The 18,284-nt window shown below is 45.2% G+C and overlaps 1 protein-coding gene across 1 annotated transcript in view; it reads right to left on the bottom strand.

The window, feature by feature from the left end:
- Nucleotides 1-4,655, bottom strand: part of FNTB (farnesyltransferase, CAAX box, beta) — a 59,344-nt gene extending 54,689 nt beyond the window's left edge. The window contains exon 1 of the mRNA XM_036309908.1: nt 4,408-4,655. Coding sequence (XP_036165801.1) covers nt 4,408-4,551 — 144 coding nt within the window. The 5' untranslated portion in view covers nt 4,552-4,655. The remainder of the gene's footprint in view (nt 1-4,407) is intronic.
- Between the last annotated feature and the right edge of the window lie 13,629 nt (nt 4,656-18,284).

Raw genomic sequence — 18,284 nt, 5'->3', positions numbered from 1 at the left:
TTCAACTTGACCAAAAAAACACTTTGGGGGACTTTTTAATAGGGAAAATGGGGGAAATTTTGATGTTTGAAATTGCCTTACTGTGGGCAATATGGTATATGCTGAATTTAATAAAATTGACTCACAGAGCTAGCCTACTGGCTACTTAACCAAGAAGAGCTCTCTTCTCTTCTATTAGATACACACAAAAACTGGTCAGTTTGATCATATTTAGCGGTTTGTCCCACCCCCATTCAATAATCTTTTGGAGGCTCTAAATTGAAACAAGGCAACAGCAAGAGTTCAGGATTCATTCCTGGATCCCCGTGCTCTTACTTCAGGAACTGCAGTGGTGCAATGCCCCTCACTTCAAGCCAGCTCTTCAGCCTGGCCCTCCATCCGGCCCCACCCCCATCAGCCCCACCCAGCCTGACCTATTTCCTCCCACAACCCACTGCACCCTCCATTCATTCCTGGCGAGTCTTCCTTCACACGGGCTCCTTCCACTGGAAGTGCTCTCCCACCCCCAACCCCATCCTTTACAACCCAGCCCAGTCCCAGGAAAGGAAGTTGTCCTGATGGTCTCAGCCCACAACAGATTAGCTTCCACCCCCGAAAATCCTCATGCAATGTAGTTTATAAGCTATTCTGTGATTGCTTCAGGCATATTTTCCCCCCTCCTCAGAGAAAAGAATTCTGAGGGCAGGGACTAAAACTAAGAATTCTTCTAGAGTTGCCTCAGAGTTCATGGTCATGTCACTGAAGGTTGTCTAATGGCATCATGCCATTTCAGGTGGAGGATGCCTTTGCCTCTGTTCAAAGGCAAACTATGAGAGAGAAAAAAAACAGGAGTAGTACCTTCAGCACACAGCTGCTTCTGGCAAGCCTGCTACCGCAGAGACTGTACCAGTTTAACCTACTGACCTGAACCGCAGAGTGTTTGCAATGGGGTGACTGCAGGTGCACAAACAGGAAGGCAACCACCAACAACACAACCCTGCCTTGCTTGCTGGAGTTATAAAAGGTGCTCCAAGCATCAAATCCATCAGTAAAACACCCGTCAAGGTGGACACCTTCAAAAAATACCCAGGACCTGACTGACCTAAGACACTCTACTACCACTGCTCCACTACCACAGCCCCGAGTTAAGCAGCCATCATCCATCACCTGCAGTATTGCAACAGCCTCCTAACTAGTTTCCCAGCACCCTCTCCGCCTCACAATCTATTTCTCAACAGTGGCCTGCACGAGCCTGATGAAATGCTAGTCAGAGTGTGTCAAAACCCTCCCGTCACAGATCAGTCTGGTAGGAACAGATGGCACATTCAAAGTGGGTGCTTTGAGGAGAGTTTACAAAGGAAGGAGTTACAAAGGCACGGGCAGGTATAGGGAAACCACAGAGGAGAGTGCAGTGCCTGGGGGCTGGCGACACGGGGTGCTTGATCCCCTCCTAGGCCAGGTGTGAAGAGAAGGAGATGGACACAGAGAGCTGCGTGGAGAAGGCACCTGATAGGAGATGTGACCTTAAGTCTAGAGATACAGCTCGTGCCGTCCTGTAGGAAGGGAATAAATATGCTGATCTCATTCTTCTCCCTCTCTGTCATCCCCTACCCATGCTCCCCGTGGCCCAATACAACCAGAAGCCATAAGGCAAGAGAGCCTGCCAATGCAGGCCCACCTCCTGGGCACATCTACAGAGCAGAGGGAGGGGGTGGGGGGAAGGGTAGAGTGAATCTGGGGAAGTAAACAGAAGCTAATACCCAGATACCCCCGTAGCTTGTGCCCTCACTTACTTCAGGTTTCAGCCAAAATGTCGTATCAGAGGCTTTCTCTTGTCATCTTATATAAAAACCATCCCTGCTTCCACCCTATCCATCCTGGCATACTCTGTTTCCCTTATCCTGCTTTATTTTCCTCTCTAACATACCTAATAAATGATAGATGATAGGTAGGTAGGTAGGTAGGTAAGTAGGTAGGTAAACAGTTTCCCCCTTTTTAATTGATTGCCTCCTGGCCTAGAATAAAAGTTTCATAACGCCATCAACTTGGCCCTTTTTGTTCACTGCCTTATGTCCAGTGCCTAGAACAGTGCCTGACACATAGAAGGCACTCAAGTATTTGTTGACTAAATTAAAATGAATAAATAAAACAGGAGGAATCATAACTAAGGGCTCTTTCCACGATTTACAGGTTTAACTCCTATTATCAAATTGCTGTTTAATAAATAAAGTCTCCTGATAATCAGATAGAAAGCAAGTGACAAGCATTTGGTTTTTGTTTGTTTGTTTTCTTAAGCATTTGTTTTCATTGGCAATGGCGCAAAATTGAGTAAATCCCTATGAATAAATGGTTCAGTCAGAACCAAAAGAATAGAAGTAGTATATTCTGTAAACAACTCCTCCTAGCAAGGTTGGTATTTATTAATATATCATTAGTAATCTACCAACCTAGTATTCCTCTAAGCCTCAGTTTTCTCATCTGTAAAATGTGTAAGGATTGAATGATACAATGTGTGGAGAGCCTTAAGCACAGTGCTGGGATGCAATGAATGGACATTATGATGATTATGAAAACACTGAGGCAGCCATGAAAATGAGATACTGTATTATCTCCCTACTATCTAGAACTCTTTATCTTAGACTTTTAAAATGTGAGCTGGAACATGACATAGAAAGGAAACAAAATATTTCTTCTCCATCTACCTCACAGTTGGGCCTACATTTGAAAGACACCCTGTAAAACCTATGTTGCGTATCAGAACTCAGTTTCCACTCCTGGCCCAGGCCTTGGCCTGCCCTTCTGCAGACCAGAACCTTATTGCATCTATTTTTGCATCACTCATTTATGCATAGGTAGTTAGAATATAGGCACTGGTGCTTTCCTTAGGGACTAAGCAGGGGCACTCTACTGAAGAAGAAGAAGAAAAAGTATAGAAAAAGAAAAAGAGCAGATCAGTAAGGCTCCTGATAAATGTTCCTTTTTTGACTTACCTCTCTAACCATGGAAGTCTCTGTTCTGACCTCTAAATATACAGACCAATTTCTATTCCCTTTTCTCTATTAGCATTCTACCCATAGCCTTGTGTGCTGGGTCAATTCAGTTAACTACATAAAAGGTAACCCAAAAGTCTTAGGTCAGATACAAAGAAAAAGGCTTGATCTCAACTCAAAAATTCATCACTTATGAAAACTGCAAAGACGCTATAGGTTTTTCATTAATGGGAGAGTTCTTTGCCATCTTTTGCAAAAGAGCTCTGAAAAGGACACACTGGTGGACCTAGAGTCAAAAGATAAGGGTTTCCTTTTCTACCCTAAAATCCATGAAGCATAAATCTCCAGTTATAATATTCTCTCTGCTACTATGTGTATAATTGGGTAGTCAAGCCTTTGTTTTTCTTATTAACTTGTAATTGTATTTATAGCCACAATACATAATATGATAACTATCACTACTAATCTTGCCTTCATGGGGGCTTCCAACTTCAAATATGAAAGTCAAAGCAGGTCCCTCCAAGGTTAAGCCTGGAGACTGCGATTTCCACGAGACCTATTTTATTTAGTAAGCAGCCTGACGCTTATTTGTAAGTGCTGCAAAGAATCATCCTGACCACTTCTCCTAGTGACAGATGGGTAAACATTTTCACAACTACTTGGGAACAGTTGGGGAAAGAAAAAAACAAAACTACCGCTCACTACTCATTCCTAAAACACTTTTCAAAGCGATAGGTCCCATCCTACTTCCAGGACTCAGTGAATGGATGGCAAGTAGTTAAAATGTATACTTTTATTGTAAACACTTTCCAAACTATATTGTTTTCCTGTCTGTCTTCCCCAAGCAGGCTGTGACATGCTCATGGTCGGGCGCTGTTTCATTTCTTTGTATTTCCAGCGTTTAACATTGTGTCCAACACACTGCTGGTGCTCAAATAATTGAATGACTACAGTGCCCACCCGCGAGGCAGGCCCCAAGCCTGGCACTGGAGGCAGAAATAAACAGATCGTGACATGACATGACCTCCGCCTGGCGGTTTCTCTCTCACTTTGTCCCCAAAGTACAAGTAGGGTGGGGAGACTGCACTATCCATCCCAGAACCTCCAGAAGTCCCGGCGGAATGGAGTGGGCTGTCTGACCCGCCCGGGCTGCTTCTGACCTCCAAGCACAGAACATGATTCTCTGCGCTTCCTAAGGCAGAGGGTACCCAGGGACTGTGCTTTCCTCCAAGCCCAATCCTGACAACGACCCCAACCCACAAACGCTCCACTCCCCAGACCAAGCCCTGGCGCCCGGAGCTCCCCAGAAGGGAGGCTCCGCGCTGCACTCTGGGAACTGTAGTTCCGCGATAAGTTCCGCACACGGGCGGCCCAGCGGATGGGACTCCCACTCCCAGAAGCCCCCGCGCGGGCGCCTCGCCTAGTCCTGTCATCTCACCTGTTCTATGGACGTGACTGTTTCCACCGAGTCGTCTTGCAACCGCTCCCTCGCGTGCTCGGGCCTCAGACTGTACAGCGGCTCTGACCAGACAGGGGAGGAAGATGGAGGACTGTAGTAGGTGAAGGAACTCGGAGAAGCCATGATCAGGAGAGCAGCGGGCGGTGTATAGGACTCAGCTTCGTCCAACAACAGCGCGCATTGAAACTCGAGCGGGTTAAGGCGCTACGGAAAGCGGATGGAGTCAAAAAGGTTTTGACCGCGAGTCTTTCTCCTCCTACCTACAAGTCTTCACGGAGTGAGTTACTGAGATGCTGCCGCCCCCCATTGGTCAGAGTTGCTGCTGCAAGAGGCTCAGCTTCCTGGAGCTCAAGGAAGGAAGGCTGTGTAATATCTGAATTTCCCTTCAGAGAAATGGTGTAAGATGCCTTGGTTCGTCATGCAAAAAAATACACACACACTTCATTCAACATCACTTAATTGTTAATCGTAAACGGCAGTGGTTAATAGTCTCGAATGCCCAAGAACCTAGTGATTGTAACTTTGAAAGCATTTCTGACAGCTCTCCTGAGTGCCTCAGCCACACTATTACTAACAGACTTGTTGTGCACCTTTGGGTATGTGACAGCCGCCCAGGAGAAGCCAACAGCTTCTCAACAAAGGAACTGCCACCTCAGTGCTCGGTGATGAAGGGAAGGGGCGTTGTAAATTTCTCCTATTCCCTTCCGGGTTGCAGTGCAGCAAGAACTAAAATGCAGTCGAAGGCACAAGTGAAGCAACCAAGGCAATATTCGTTCATCTATTTATCATGTGTGTGCTTTTAAGAATAATTTATTGATTTCTAGAGAGAGAGAGGAAGGAAGAGGGAGAGAATCATCAACTTGAGAGTACATCTAGTGACTGCCTCTTGCTCGCCCCCTACTGGTGATTGAGTCAACCTCTTGGTGCATAGGACGCCCAGCCAGCTGAGCAACCCTGACCAGGGCTATTGATCAGTTTTTTGTAAAGCGCCTACTATGTCAGCCACTGTGCTAAGCCGTAGCAATACAAAAGTGAGTGAAACAAACAAGGTCCCTGCCCTTGGAAACCTTACAGTCTAGTGGAATAGACAAAATTAAGTGAATGAACACAGTAAATGTATGAAGTCTTGTGATACATGGAATTAAGGAAAACAGGGTTTCTGAGAGAAATTAAAGTAGGAGGTGACTAATTAGATTGGGCAAGTCTCTTCAAGTAAGTGACATGTAAGCTGAGACCTGAAGGATGACAAAAAGCCATCCATGTGAACAATATGGGGAAAAGCGCAAAAGGAAGGAATAGCAAGTTTGAGAGAACATGACATAGATATACATATGTATGTTTATATTAATTCTGATATTTAATCTGAAAGTATTCAGAATAAAAAAAAACTTACTAAATGGGGTTAAATAATTTAAAGTTGTGATATTAGGAAGCCCCTGCTAGTTTTGGACAAGCAATAGAAGAGAATCTTTCAGGCCCACATAAAAGGACTACACCAAAACTATAATACCAAGAAGTTAAACTATTCAGAGCCCAGAGGGCTTGTTGGGGGGAGTGGGGTGTATGGGAGAAGATAAGATGATAGCACACTTTCCACATAGACAGGGACACAAGCTCAACTTCCGGCTCAGGGCATTTTACTCTGTTCCCACTTATTTCCAAGTCACATGCCTAGGACCCAGAGAATGGCGCTTTGCTATTTCACAACCAGCCATTCCCTCTTTCTTAGTCTCTGGTGTCAAATAGAAGCACAGAAAGATTCTAAGGATGAGGTCAGGAAGGCCTAAAGGCCTCAGGCAAGTAAACACTATCACCATATCTACTGTGGTGGAGGAAGAGACTCCTGGTTTTTTTCAGCTGGTCTGATAATTAAATTGAGACAGATTAACAAGAGAAAATGACCAAGTTTGATTACATATGTACACACGGGAACCCCACATATGTAAGAGAGTCAGAGACGATTAAAATGGGGCACGCATGGCATTTTGAACAAAGTTTGAGGTAAGGCACCTTGGGGCTTCAAAGGGTCATTGCAGTACAATAAGAAGAGCAGATGTTTGGTAATTTGTTGTTTTTCCTGCCATATAGGTAGTGGTGTTTTTTTTAAAGGTCATCTCTGATAATGTCTTATTATGAGCAAGGTCCCTAATCCAAATTCTTCTAGGAAGTTAAGAGAGTGGCGGGCAGAAGTTTCTCTTGAGCCCACAGGGTCTCAGTTGAGCTTAGCTCAAAGTAACCCTCCTAAAACAGAGGCATATCTGGGGGTGACGCCTTCTGAAACCCTCTACCATTTTAGTGGTATTGTTGCCAAGTCAAGTCCCGGAGGTGGCAGGATGTTATTAAATCTGAGAATAAGTGAGTCTGTGTGGGTTAGGATCAGCAATATACACTATACCAGGGGTCCTCAAACTTTTTAAACAGGGGGCCAGTTAACTGTCCCTCAGACCGTTGGAGGGCCGGACTATAGTTTAAAAAACAACTATGAACAAATTCCTATGCACACTGCACATATCTTATTTTGAAGTAAAAAAACAAAATGGGAACAAAGACAATATTTGTATTTGCATGTGGCCCGCGGGCCGTAGTTTGAGGACCCCTGCACTATACAGTACTTTCCTCTGTATTGGCAACTTACTGTCTTTCCCTTCGTTCTGTTTTAGAAAAATCTGTCTGATAAAGGTCCAGGCCACATCTAAAGATTCAGCCTTCTTTGTAAAGAGTTGCTTTGCTGGCTAGAAATTTAAATTGAGCTATTGAAAGAGTAGCTGGAAGCGTTTTGTAACACATTGTTACATCTATTACAGGTGTGCCTAAAGCAGTTGCAAATTGTATTCAAGAAATAGAAAGCCATTAATGAAATGCAGTGGGGTCTGAAAGATATTAATAGGGGCATGGCAAGAGTCACCTGCAGTATAATGTCTGTTCATTCAGTAAATATTTATTGAGTACCCATTATGTGCTGGGCCCTGAGCTAAGTGCTGAGGCGTCGGTGGTGAACAAGCCAGACACAGCCTCAGCTCTTATGAGTCTCATAATTTACCAGGAAAAAAAAAGACATTAAACAATCATTACAGAACTATTTCATTGAGGAAAATAGCATGAAGGAGAAAGAAGCACAGGATGTTGTGAGATTGCATAACAGAGGGCAGTGAAAACAATCTGGAAGACCAGTAAAGACCAGTATGAGGAAACCAGTTAACTAACCCAGGGTGACAGGTTATCCCGATATAGGATACCCAGTGACAACCAAAAATCAGGTGAAACAAGGAATGAAAAATATGAGGAATTTGTACTCTACGTAGCATCAAGAAGATTGTTGGATCAACAGTGGCCCACCTGTTGTCCTTCTTCTGGGTTTAATAAAACCATTTGTTCAAGAAGCAGAAGGAGCCCTGGCTGGGTAGCTCAGTTGGTTGGAGCATCAAACAAAACAATCGGGCATGTGTCAACCAATACTCCGATGTTGCAGGTTTGATCCCTGGTCAGGGGACAGATAAGAATCAGCCCATGAATGCATAAATAAGTGCAGCAACAAATCAAATGTTTCTCTCTCTCTCTCATCTGTCTTTACCTTCCTCGCTCTCTCTAAAACAGTGGTTCTCAACTTTCAGGCCCTTTAAATACAATTCCTCATGTTGTGACTCAACCATAAAATTATTTTCGTTACTACTTCATAACTGTAATGTTGCTACTGTTATGAATCGTAATGTAAGTATCTGATGTGCAGGATGGTTTTAGGCGACCCCTGTGAAAGGGTCGTTCAACCGCCAAAGGGGTCGAAACCCACAGGTTGAGAACTACTGCTCTAAAAGATCAATAAATAAATAAAATATTTTTTTCCCCTACCCAGTTTGTCTCAGTGGCTAGAGCATTGGCCTTCGGACTGAAGGGTCCCAGATTCAATTCCAGTCAAGGGCACGTGCCCGGATTGCGGGCTCAGTCCCTAATGGAGAACGTGCAGAAGGCAGCCGATCACTGGTTATCTCTCATCATTGATGTTTCTATCTCTCTTTCCCTCTCCCTTCCTCTCTGAAATCAATAAAAATATATATTTAAAAAATTGTTTTAAAAAATTGTTCCGCTGGTGTGGCTCAGTGGTTGAGCCTCAGACCTATGAACCAGGAGGTCACAGTTCCATCCCCAGTCAAGGCACATGCCTGGGTTGCAGACTCAATCCCCAGTAGGCGGCGTGCAGGAGGCAGCTGACCAATGATTATCTCGCATCATTGATGTTTCTATCTCTCCCTCTCCCTTCCTCTTTGAAATCAATAGAAATATGTTGTTGTTTTTTAAAGAAGCATAATGACAGGATGGTTTAGTTGGTTGAAGTGTCATCCCGTACACCAAAAGGTAGTGGGTTCCATTCCCAGTCAGGGCACATACCTAGGTTTTGAGTTTGATCCCAGGTCAGTCAGGCGGGAATGGGGGAGGCAAATGATCGATGTTTCTCTGTCTCTCTCTCTCTCCCTTCCTCTCTCTCTAAAGTCAATAAACATATTCTCAAAGAGGATTTAAAAAAAAAAAAAAACCCAGAATGAACATAAATATTGGCAGTATGCCCTGGCCAGTTTGGCTCAGTGGATAGAGCGTCGGCCTCTGTTCTGAAGGGTCCCAGGTTGCGGGCTTGGCCCAGTGTGGGGCGTGCAGGAGGCAGCCGATTGATGAGTCTCTTTCATCATTGATGTTTCTATCTCTCTCCCTCTCCCTTCCTCTCTGAAATCAATAAAAAAATTTAAAATAATAATAAAAATAATACAAAATTATACAGACAGTGCTATTTTGTACTTCCATCAAGAGCAAGAAAATAAGAAAAAATTAATGGCCTCAATGAACCACTAGAGGTCGCTTCTGACCCTAGAGTAAACCGATAAAGGCGGCTTTAAAACTGCTCTGCCATTTACTTACAGGAGCTCATAATGTCAGCAGGAATTGTTTCTTTTAATATCTTCTGAAATGATGCAATGCATATCTTAGAAAGTTTGAAAAAAATAGAAACACATCATCTTTTTTCCCACTAGATAATTAATTTCCTCCCACACAATTCCTCTTCCACCAGCGTCTGCAGCCGCCCACTCTGCTGTCCAGGTCTCTCCTGTCCCCCTGGATGCAATGACTTCGCAGCTCTTACCTAGAGCCAGCCCCTCCTCCTCTCTTCATGTCGCACCACAATACTTTATTCCAGCAATTTTCCCTTGCCTTCCCTAAAGCATCAAATTGACCCTATATTTGATCACTGCCATCACCCTCAAACGGGCTACTTCTCCATTCTTGACTCCTCTCCTCCTCCAACTATCTCCCCATTACTCATCTCATTTCCTCCCTACCAGAGTCTCCAATTCATTTCCTCCAACTGTTTTGTGTTTTATTTTATTTTTATTGATTTCAGAGAGGAAGGGAGAGGGAGAGAGAAACATCAATGATGAGAGAAAATCATTGATCAGCTGCCTCCTGCACGCCCTCTACTGGGGATCGAGCCCACAACCCGGGCATGTGCCCCTGATCAGAATTGAACCGGGACCCTTTAGTTCTCAGGCCAACGCTCTATCCACTGAGCCAAACCAGCGAGGGCTCAACTGTTTCTTGAACCCATTCCAAGCTGGCTTCCCTCTAAGTTCTTGTCAAGTCCCTGTTGAACTCTGTATTGAGAAATCCAAGGGCCAGTTCTTAGTCCTCCTCTTATCTTCCTACTTGACTTCCTGGCAACATTTTACCTGGCAGATCATGCCATTCTCCTTGAAACACCTTCTTGGGGGTGTCTAGCACTGGCCTTTGCTATTTCTTCATCTCCCCGACACCTTAACTTTGGAGCAGCCCAGGGCTCTCAGTCTACAGTCATTCACCTGTGAGCCTAGGCAGTCTCAATGTTTGAGATGCCACCAGTGCCGGGGTCCAACCCCAGCAGGTCCAGGAGTCCCCAAAGGTGTGGACGGAGTCGGCGAAGAAGGAATGACACGGAGACAGTGTTCAGTTGATCAGCAGCCTAGCCAGGATCTCCAGCCAGGATCTCCAGCCAAGTTCTGGTCTGAATCTCCAGAGAGGTTCTGCCTTGGATCTCCAGCCAGGTTCTGTGTCCATGTTCCCTCGCTAGGTTCTCCAGCCAGGTTCTGTCCAGGTTCTCCAGCCAGGTTCAGTCACCAGGTTCTAGTCAGGTTCTCTTGCCAATTTCTGTAGTCAGGTTCAGTCCAGGATCTTTTGCCATGTTCTCTCGCTAGGTTCTGTCTCTAGGTTCTGAGGCCAGTTTCTGTCCAGTATCTTTTGCCATGTTCTCTCGCTAGGTTCTGTCTCTAGGTTCTAAGGCCAGTTTCTGTCCGGTATCTTTTGCCATGTTCTCTCCAGCGAAGTTCTTCTGTCTCCAGAGAACGTTCTGTGTAGGTTCTGTGCCTAGGTTCCGTCTCTCTTGGTTCCGTATTCTAAGTTCTGTGTCTTACTGTCTTATTACATCTGTATTTATACCAGTTGATTCAATCCTATCAATCTCTATTTCAAAGGTTAGGGCTTTTTTTATCTCCATTCCAGGGAGTAAAGATTATGTAGCTTAAGCATGATTGTTCATAGTTAAAGTGATTAATTACCCACCTGGCACTAGTTAAGAGGTTTTATTCCCTCCCTAACTTCAGGGGAAAATCCCTACCTGGGGAAACAACCTTTCTCAGAGACCTTGGTTAAAACACATAGTGCCAAGAAGGTGAGCAAACATATTAAGAACAGTATGCCATATATGCCAGGTCCCTTGAAACAGCAAGCATGGACCGGCTCCCGGCACACCAGTAGGTTGAAAACTCCCTCACTTATTTCTCCAACCTGGATCTTTCTCCTAAACTCCAGAGTTCATATCTAATAGCCGACTCGCATTTCCACTTGGATATCTAATAGGCATCTCAAACTTAGTATGACCACAGCAGAGCTGCTGGCTCCCAGTCTCAGGAAGAGTAACTTCATCCTTCCACTTACTCCAAATACCTTGGAGCCATCTTTGATGCCTCTCTTTCTCTCACTCCCCATACATCTTGTTGAAAATATATGGAGAATCTGACCACTGCTTACCGATCCCACTGCTAGTGTCCTGGCCCAGGTCACCATCACCTGTTACTTAGATTCTTACATTCATCTCTCAGCTGTTCTCCCTGTCTCCACTCTTGTTCCCAATTATCCTAACACAAACTCAAAACCCAGCTGAACCCTTCTCAGTGTAAGCAGAGTCACACCTTCACTCAAAGCCATTATCTGAGTCAGAGTCAAAATCAAGGTTCTTACCAAGGCCTAGACCAGTGATGGCGAACCTTTTGAGCTTGGCGTGTCAGCATTCTGAAAAACCCTAACTTAACTCTGGTGCCGTGTCACATATAGAAATTTTTTGATATTTGCAACCATAGTAAAACAAAGATGTATATTTTTGATATTTATTTTATATATTTAAATGCCATTTAACAAAGAAAAATCAACCAAAAAAATAGGTTCGCGTGTCACCTCTGACACGCGTGTCATAGGTTCGCCATCACTCTCCTGATGCTCACTCTGTCCACCCACACTGGCCTCCTTGCTGTTCCGTGTACACTCCAGGCGCCCACCAGCCTCAGAGCATTTATGCTTATTAATCCTTCTTCTACATACACGCAGGGCTTGCCTTCTCACTTTTTAAAAAATATATTTTTATTAATTTCAGAGAGGAAGGAAGAGAGATAGAAACATCAATGATGAGAGAGAATCATTGATTGGCTGCCTCCTGCATGCTCCCCACTGGGGATTGAGCCCACAACCTGGGCATGTGCCCTTGACTGGAATCAAACCTGGGACCCTTTGGTCCTCAGGTCGACACTCTACCCACTGAGCCAAACAGGCTAAGGCACCTTCTCACTTCTAATAGTCTTTACTCAAATTCTTTTCTTTTAAATTTTATTTTTATTGATTTGAGAGAGAGAGAGAGAACCATTGATTTGTTGTCCCACTTATGTATGCATTCATTGGTTGCTTTCTTGTATGTGCCCTGACTGGGGATGGAACCTGAAACCTTGGCATATCTGGATGATGCGCTAACCCACTGAGCTACCCGGTCAGGGCTTTACCCAAATTCTTTAGTCTAACTCTAATCCTTTTGCCTTGAGCCTTTCCTGACCTCCCCATATAAAACTGAAACACTCTCATCTGCAATAATACTCTGTCTATTCCACTGTCCTGCTTCATTTTTCTCCATAGCACTTATTACCAGCTGACAGACTTGAAATTTTAGGTATTTATGTTGTCACCTGTCTTCCCCCGACTAGAGTGAAAGCTCTCAGGGCAGGGGTTTTTATATTGTTCATTGCTCATTCTCTGGTACATACATAATAGGCACTGAGTAAGTTAAATGATTTCCAATCATTTTAATAAATATTTGAGTGTTGGTTGGTGTAACATACTGTAGAAAATAATGACAATGAACATGATACTGTATTAGCCTTACTCTTCAGGAGCTCACTAACTAAAACAGAAACAATGTAAATATAAAATAAATATATAAAATAAATAAATAATCTCTCTATATAAAACCCTAATATGCAAATAGACTGAACAGTGGAACAACTGAACAACCAATTGCTATGACGTGCGCTGACCACCAGGGGGCTCGCACGGAACATGGCAGGTGGCAGAGTGTGGAATATGGCAGGCATTGTCTGTAGCAGGTTGGTGGAGCATGTGAGCGAGGGCAACAGACCAAGGTGGGGTGCCAGTCGCTGTCATCGGGGCGAGCCTCTGATGGTTACTGAAAATTCTTTGCTCCTGCATGTCACGATCCCACCTGGCACTCACACCTGCTGCCAGCACCAGTCCCAATGGCTCAGCGCCGGCAGCGGATGCAAGCGTCGGCTGCCAGCACCAATCGCCTCTAAGGGCTTCTCCACCTCACCTTGCTCCTGAGGGGCAATCAGGGCTGGCAGACACCACTTGCACTCACTGCTGACGCTGGCCCCAATTGCTCAAGAGCAGGGCCAGCAACATCAGCACATGGGAGGTTTAGGTGGTGTCAGGAGCGGGGCTGCTGGCAGACAGGGAACCAGGGGCCGAGGCGGGAGGGGCTGGGCGGGGACACGGAGGATGGGCTGAGACCTGCCCCTATGCCCTCTGCAGCCTTGCGGCCCACAGTTTCTTTCAAGGTACACGAATTTGTGCACTGGGCCCCTAGTTTTAAATAAATATAAAATAATATACATATATAAATATTAACAAAATAAAATAATACAATACATACACAGATGCAGTGGGAGAATAGGGCAGGATTAATTTTAATCTATTTAATGAAGATGGACTTTTAATATGTAGGATTTATCTACACTAATAAAACACAAACATGCAAATTGACCATAACTTCGCTATGCCTTAAGCCACGCCCACCAGCCGATCAGAGCGACTATATGCAAATTAACCCAAACAAGATGGCGGCCAGCAGCCCCAATGATGGAGGAAGCCAAGCTTCCTGCCTGCCATGGCCAGCTCTGAGCTCCACTCAAAGCAACAAAGTTTCAATTATAGAAGGTAAATAAACCCCAGATACCTGCTTTCAGCCGGCCGTGGCCACGGAGCTGGAGCGAGCAGGAGGCTTGGTTGCCCTGGCGATGGAGGAAGCCAAGCTTCCCTCCCGCCCGCCCTGGCCAGCTCTGAGCTCCTCTCAAGGCTACAAAGTTTCAATTATAGAAGGTAAATAAATCCCAGAATAAAAAAAAAAAGAAAAAATGGAGAGGCTGGAAGCTTCCTTCGCTAGGGGGCTTGGCCAGCCTGAAAACAGCCCTCAGCCCCTCACCCAGACTTGCCAGGCACCCCAGTGGGGACCCCCCACTCTAAAGGGGGTGTGGCCAGCCTGAAAACAGCCATCAGCCCCTCACCCAGGCTGGCCAAACCAACATGGGGTGAGGGTCCCCACTGGGGGGGCTTGACCAGCCTGCAAACAGCCATCAGCCCCTCACCCAGGCTGGCCAGGCACCCCAGCGGGGCTCCCACCCTGATCCGGGACACCCTTCAGGGCAAACCAGCTGGCCCCCACCCATGCACCAGGCCTCTATCCTATATAATAAAAGGGTAATATGCAAACTGACCCTAACAGCAGAACGACTAGGAATGACTGGTCACTATGACACACACTGACCACCAGGGGGCAGACACTCAATGCAGTGGGAGCTCTGCTCAGCCATAAGCCAGGCTGCCAGCTGCCAGTACAGTGGTGGTGGTGGGAGCCTCTCCCACCTCCTCAGCAGCACTAAGGATGTCTGACTGCAGCTTAGGCCTGCTCCCCGCTGGCAAGTAGACATTCCCCAAGGGCTGCCAGGCTGCCAGAGGGATGTCTCACTGCCAGCTTAGGCCCAATCCCCCAGGGAGCGGGCCTAAGCCAGCAGGTGATCATCCCCCAAGGGGTCCCAGACTGCGAGAGGGCACAGGCCAGGCTGAGGGATGCCCCCCACCCTGAGTGCACAAATTTTTGTGCACCGGGCCTCTAGTCTTTAATAATACATTCAATAGGATGAATTTTCTCTGGTAATAATTTGTAAATGATCAAATTAAATTTGGAAATCATGAAATTCTTTTTTTTTTTCATTCTTATTTCCTATAGCACATAAAGAGAAACACAAAAGGTTTCAAATCACTCAAAAAAGAATTGCTTTCTGGGGAGCATTTGAGGTCCTGCTCCCTGGCATATGTCATCAGTATTGGCTCAAATAAACTTATAAAAATTTTACTAAAAAAATTGGTTTTCTAAATGCAATGATTTTATGGTACAAAGAACAACTGTGTCATAAAACTATCAATTACATATAATGCATTGTTTTACTGTCATATATTGATATAAAATTAATCACATTGGTTTTATTAATCATTACATATGTGATATTACTGAAAACCTGTACAAAAGTATTGACTCTTAGTCCTGTTTGAGGTTCATCATGGTGAAAACTATTTTACCAGCAGGTACAATGTTGAAACCAATTAAAGAGCATTGTTCACACTGAGAAATCTGTGTGAACACACCTATTTATGTGACAAAAAATGCTGGTGGCCCAGCAGTCTCCTTTGCATTTGGGCAGGGCCATGTGACTGAGTTCTGGCCAATGGGACATGGGCAAAAGGGATGTACTGTACATCCAGGCGTGGCTCCTCTCTTCCCCTCTCTGCCAGCAAAAGGTCAAGGCCTAGGGCAGCCCTTCATATTAACAAGTTAAAAATCTCAATTAACAAAGGCATCTGTAGGCTTTTATTCACTGGACATATGGTTTCATCCCTTTATAGATACAAATGACTTTCTGGACAAATATTGTGACTTCTTTCAAACGTATATTATTGCCACACCTTCTTAAAGTTTGCTAACCTGTGACTACAGGGTCAACTCTCCCCTCCACTTGTCATGTGTCCCAAAGTTCCAAATTCCATACAGAGCCCCTCCTCCCTGATGTTTACCAGCCAATCTTAGAGGAAGTCTTGGGGATACACGTAGGTAAAAGAGAAAGCCTATAATCTTGCTATGTGAGGGACCTGGGGTGTGGTGCTTCCCATTGTTGGTTGGTGGGCATTCTTGCATGTCAGATCTTAGGAAGAGCAATGTCTTGCTTTTCAGTTGAGTCCTACCATGTGGATCTTGGTGAAGAATCTCTGCCATCCCGGGTGCCTAAATGGTTCTGTGGAACGAAGCCATGCCTACTCCCACCTCCTTGCTGCCCATTCGACTTTACATGAGAAGGAAATACAGTGTGAATTCCTGAGATTTAGGGGTCTATCTGTTACTGTAACTAGCATTACCTTAACTAATACCTTAACTAATAATGCAATGACTCATTGTGCAAAGATTCCTAACTGCAGGCTGTGTTTTGTCGCCTAAAACATAACTTTTTGTTTGTTGGTTTGTTAATCCTCACCCGAGGATATTTGTACATATTGATTTTTAGAGAGAGTGGAAGGGATGGGGAGAGACACACAGAGAAAAACTTCGGTTGTAAAAGAGACATATCGATTGGTTGCCTCCCACACATACCCTGACCAGGGCTAGGGATCGAGCCTGCAACCTATGTACGTACCCTTGACCAGAATCAAACCCAGGACCCTTTAGTCTGCAGGCCGACTCTACGCACTGAGCAAAACCCGCTAGGGCCCCCCAAACATCACTTTGACGATAAAAGTTTAATACAACATATATTGCTTGGCCGGAGGTTGCCAGTCATGTTTCTCAGCTCTCATCTCATAAAGAGGAGTACTTCTCTTCTGAGGCTTTTCCATCACAAAGTCTGCCACATCGATAGTCGGAGTCTACAGTGGTCAGCAAACTCATTAGTCAACAGAGCCAAATATCAATGGTACAACGATTGAAATTTCTTTTGAGAGCCAAATTTTTTAAACTTAAACTATATAGGTAGGTACATTGTTATTAACTTAATTAGGGTACTCCTAAGGCTTAGGAAGAGCCACACTCAAGGGGCCAAAGAGCCGCGTGTAGCTCGTGAGCCGTGGTTTGCCAACCACTGGTCTAGACCACCTATGAGGAAGCCACAAGAAAGACACTACTTTCATTTCCTGTTCTGAGAGAATGAAATCATTCTTAAAAACTATCTGTGCACAGGAAATAATCTGATGAGGCTCTTGGATCTGTTCCTTATCACAGGCTGAATTGTGTCCCCCACCCCAAATTCATATACTGAAGTCCTAACCCCTCATCCCTCAGAATGTGACTGAATGTATTTTTGGAGTTAGGGCCTTGAAAGAGGTAATGGAGGTGAAGTGAGATCATATGGGTGGGCCCGAATCCAATGTGCCTGGTGTCCTTCTCAGAAGAGGAGATAAGGACACAGACAGGCACGTAACATTGGAATGTGAAGAAAATGCGAACATGAAGATGGCCAGGTACCAGGCAAGAGAACTCAGAAAAAGCCAGCCCTGCCAACACCTTGATTGTGGACGTTCAGCCTCCAGAATTGTGAGCAAATAAATCTCTACTGTTTAAGCCACCCAGTCTATGGTACTTTGTTATGGCAGCCAGAGCAAACTAATACAGGCATGACGGTGGGGTCCGGGACACCAAGGACAACCTGAAATGGTACCGTTTTGGGTTAACTCGAACTATCATCTCCTTGGGTCCCCAATCCCAATTTACACAGGTCTCTGACAACTTGCCCTCTGCCCTCTTTCCTTGTCATTTCAGAGTCTCTTCCCCCCTTTCTCTATATACCAGAGATAGAAAAGAAAAAGGGTGTGAATGGAGGACGGTACTGAGAAGATGGTGCAGGGGGTCTGCCTGTTTCTCCCAATCCCAAGATAAGGTGGAAACCCTTCTGCCGGGTGAGGACATCGCTTACAGCCCCTCGGAGGAGGAAGCACGGGAATGAGTCTAGAAGAGGCACAGGGTTTTGCTAATGAGGAGCCCCAGGGTCTGACTATGCTCAGTCTCGGCAGTGAGCTGCCTACCGGTTCATCTCTCCAGTTATTCAGCTGTTGCTATGGTAGATCCCACAGTGGTGCTCTTGCTGGGAGCATGCTCAGTGTGGCTGGGCTGGCGGTGGCAGGGAGCAGGGGCAGGCACTTCTCTCCCTGGTGAAATAATCAGAATAAGGTAACTGGGAGGCTGATTCTTGGAGGCTTCTTGTGGGAGAGACATCCAGCAACCATTCCTTACATGTCTCCCCGTTCTACTAACATCTGCCCCAGTCCAAGTTGACCTCAACTGGGGAGGACGCCAAAATGTCCCACTGAGTGACTGAGGTAAGGGGATGATGCAATTGGGTATTTCACTTGCAAACACCCTGGTTAAAACAAGCTTTGTTGTCTCCAGTAAGTGTGCGTGGTTCTTTTGTTAACAGTATCCTACGATCTCAGTTCCAACATCTCACAGCGTGTGTACATATGTG

Source organism: Myotis myotis, unplaced genomic scaffold, assembly GCF_014108235.1.
Source record: "Myotis myotis isolate mMyoMyo1 unplaced genomic scaffold, mMyoMyo1.p scaffold_m19_p_1, whole genome shotgun sequence".
Lineage (NCBI taxonomy): Eukaryota > Metazoa > Chordata > Mammalia > Chiroptera > Vespertilionidae > Myotis > Myotis myotis.
This window is presented reverse-complemented; position numbering and strand designations above follow the sequence as displayed.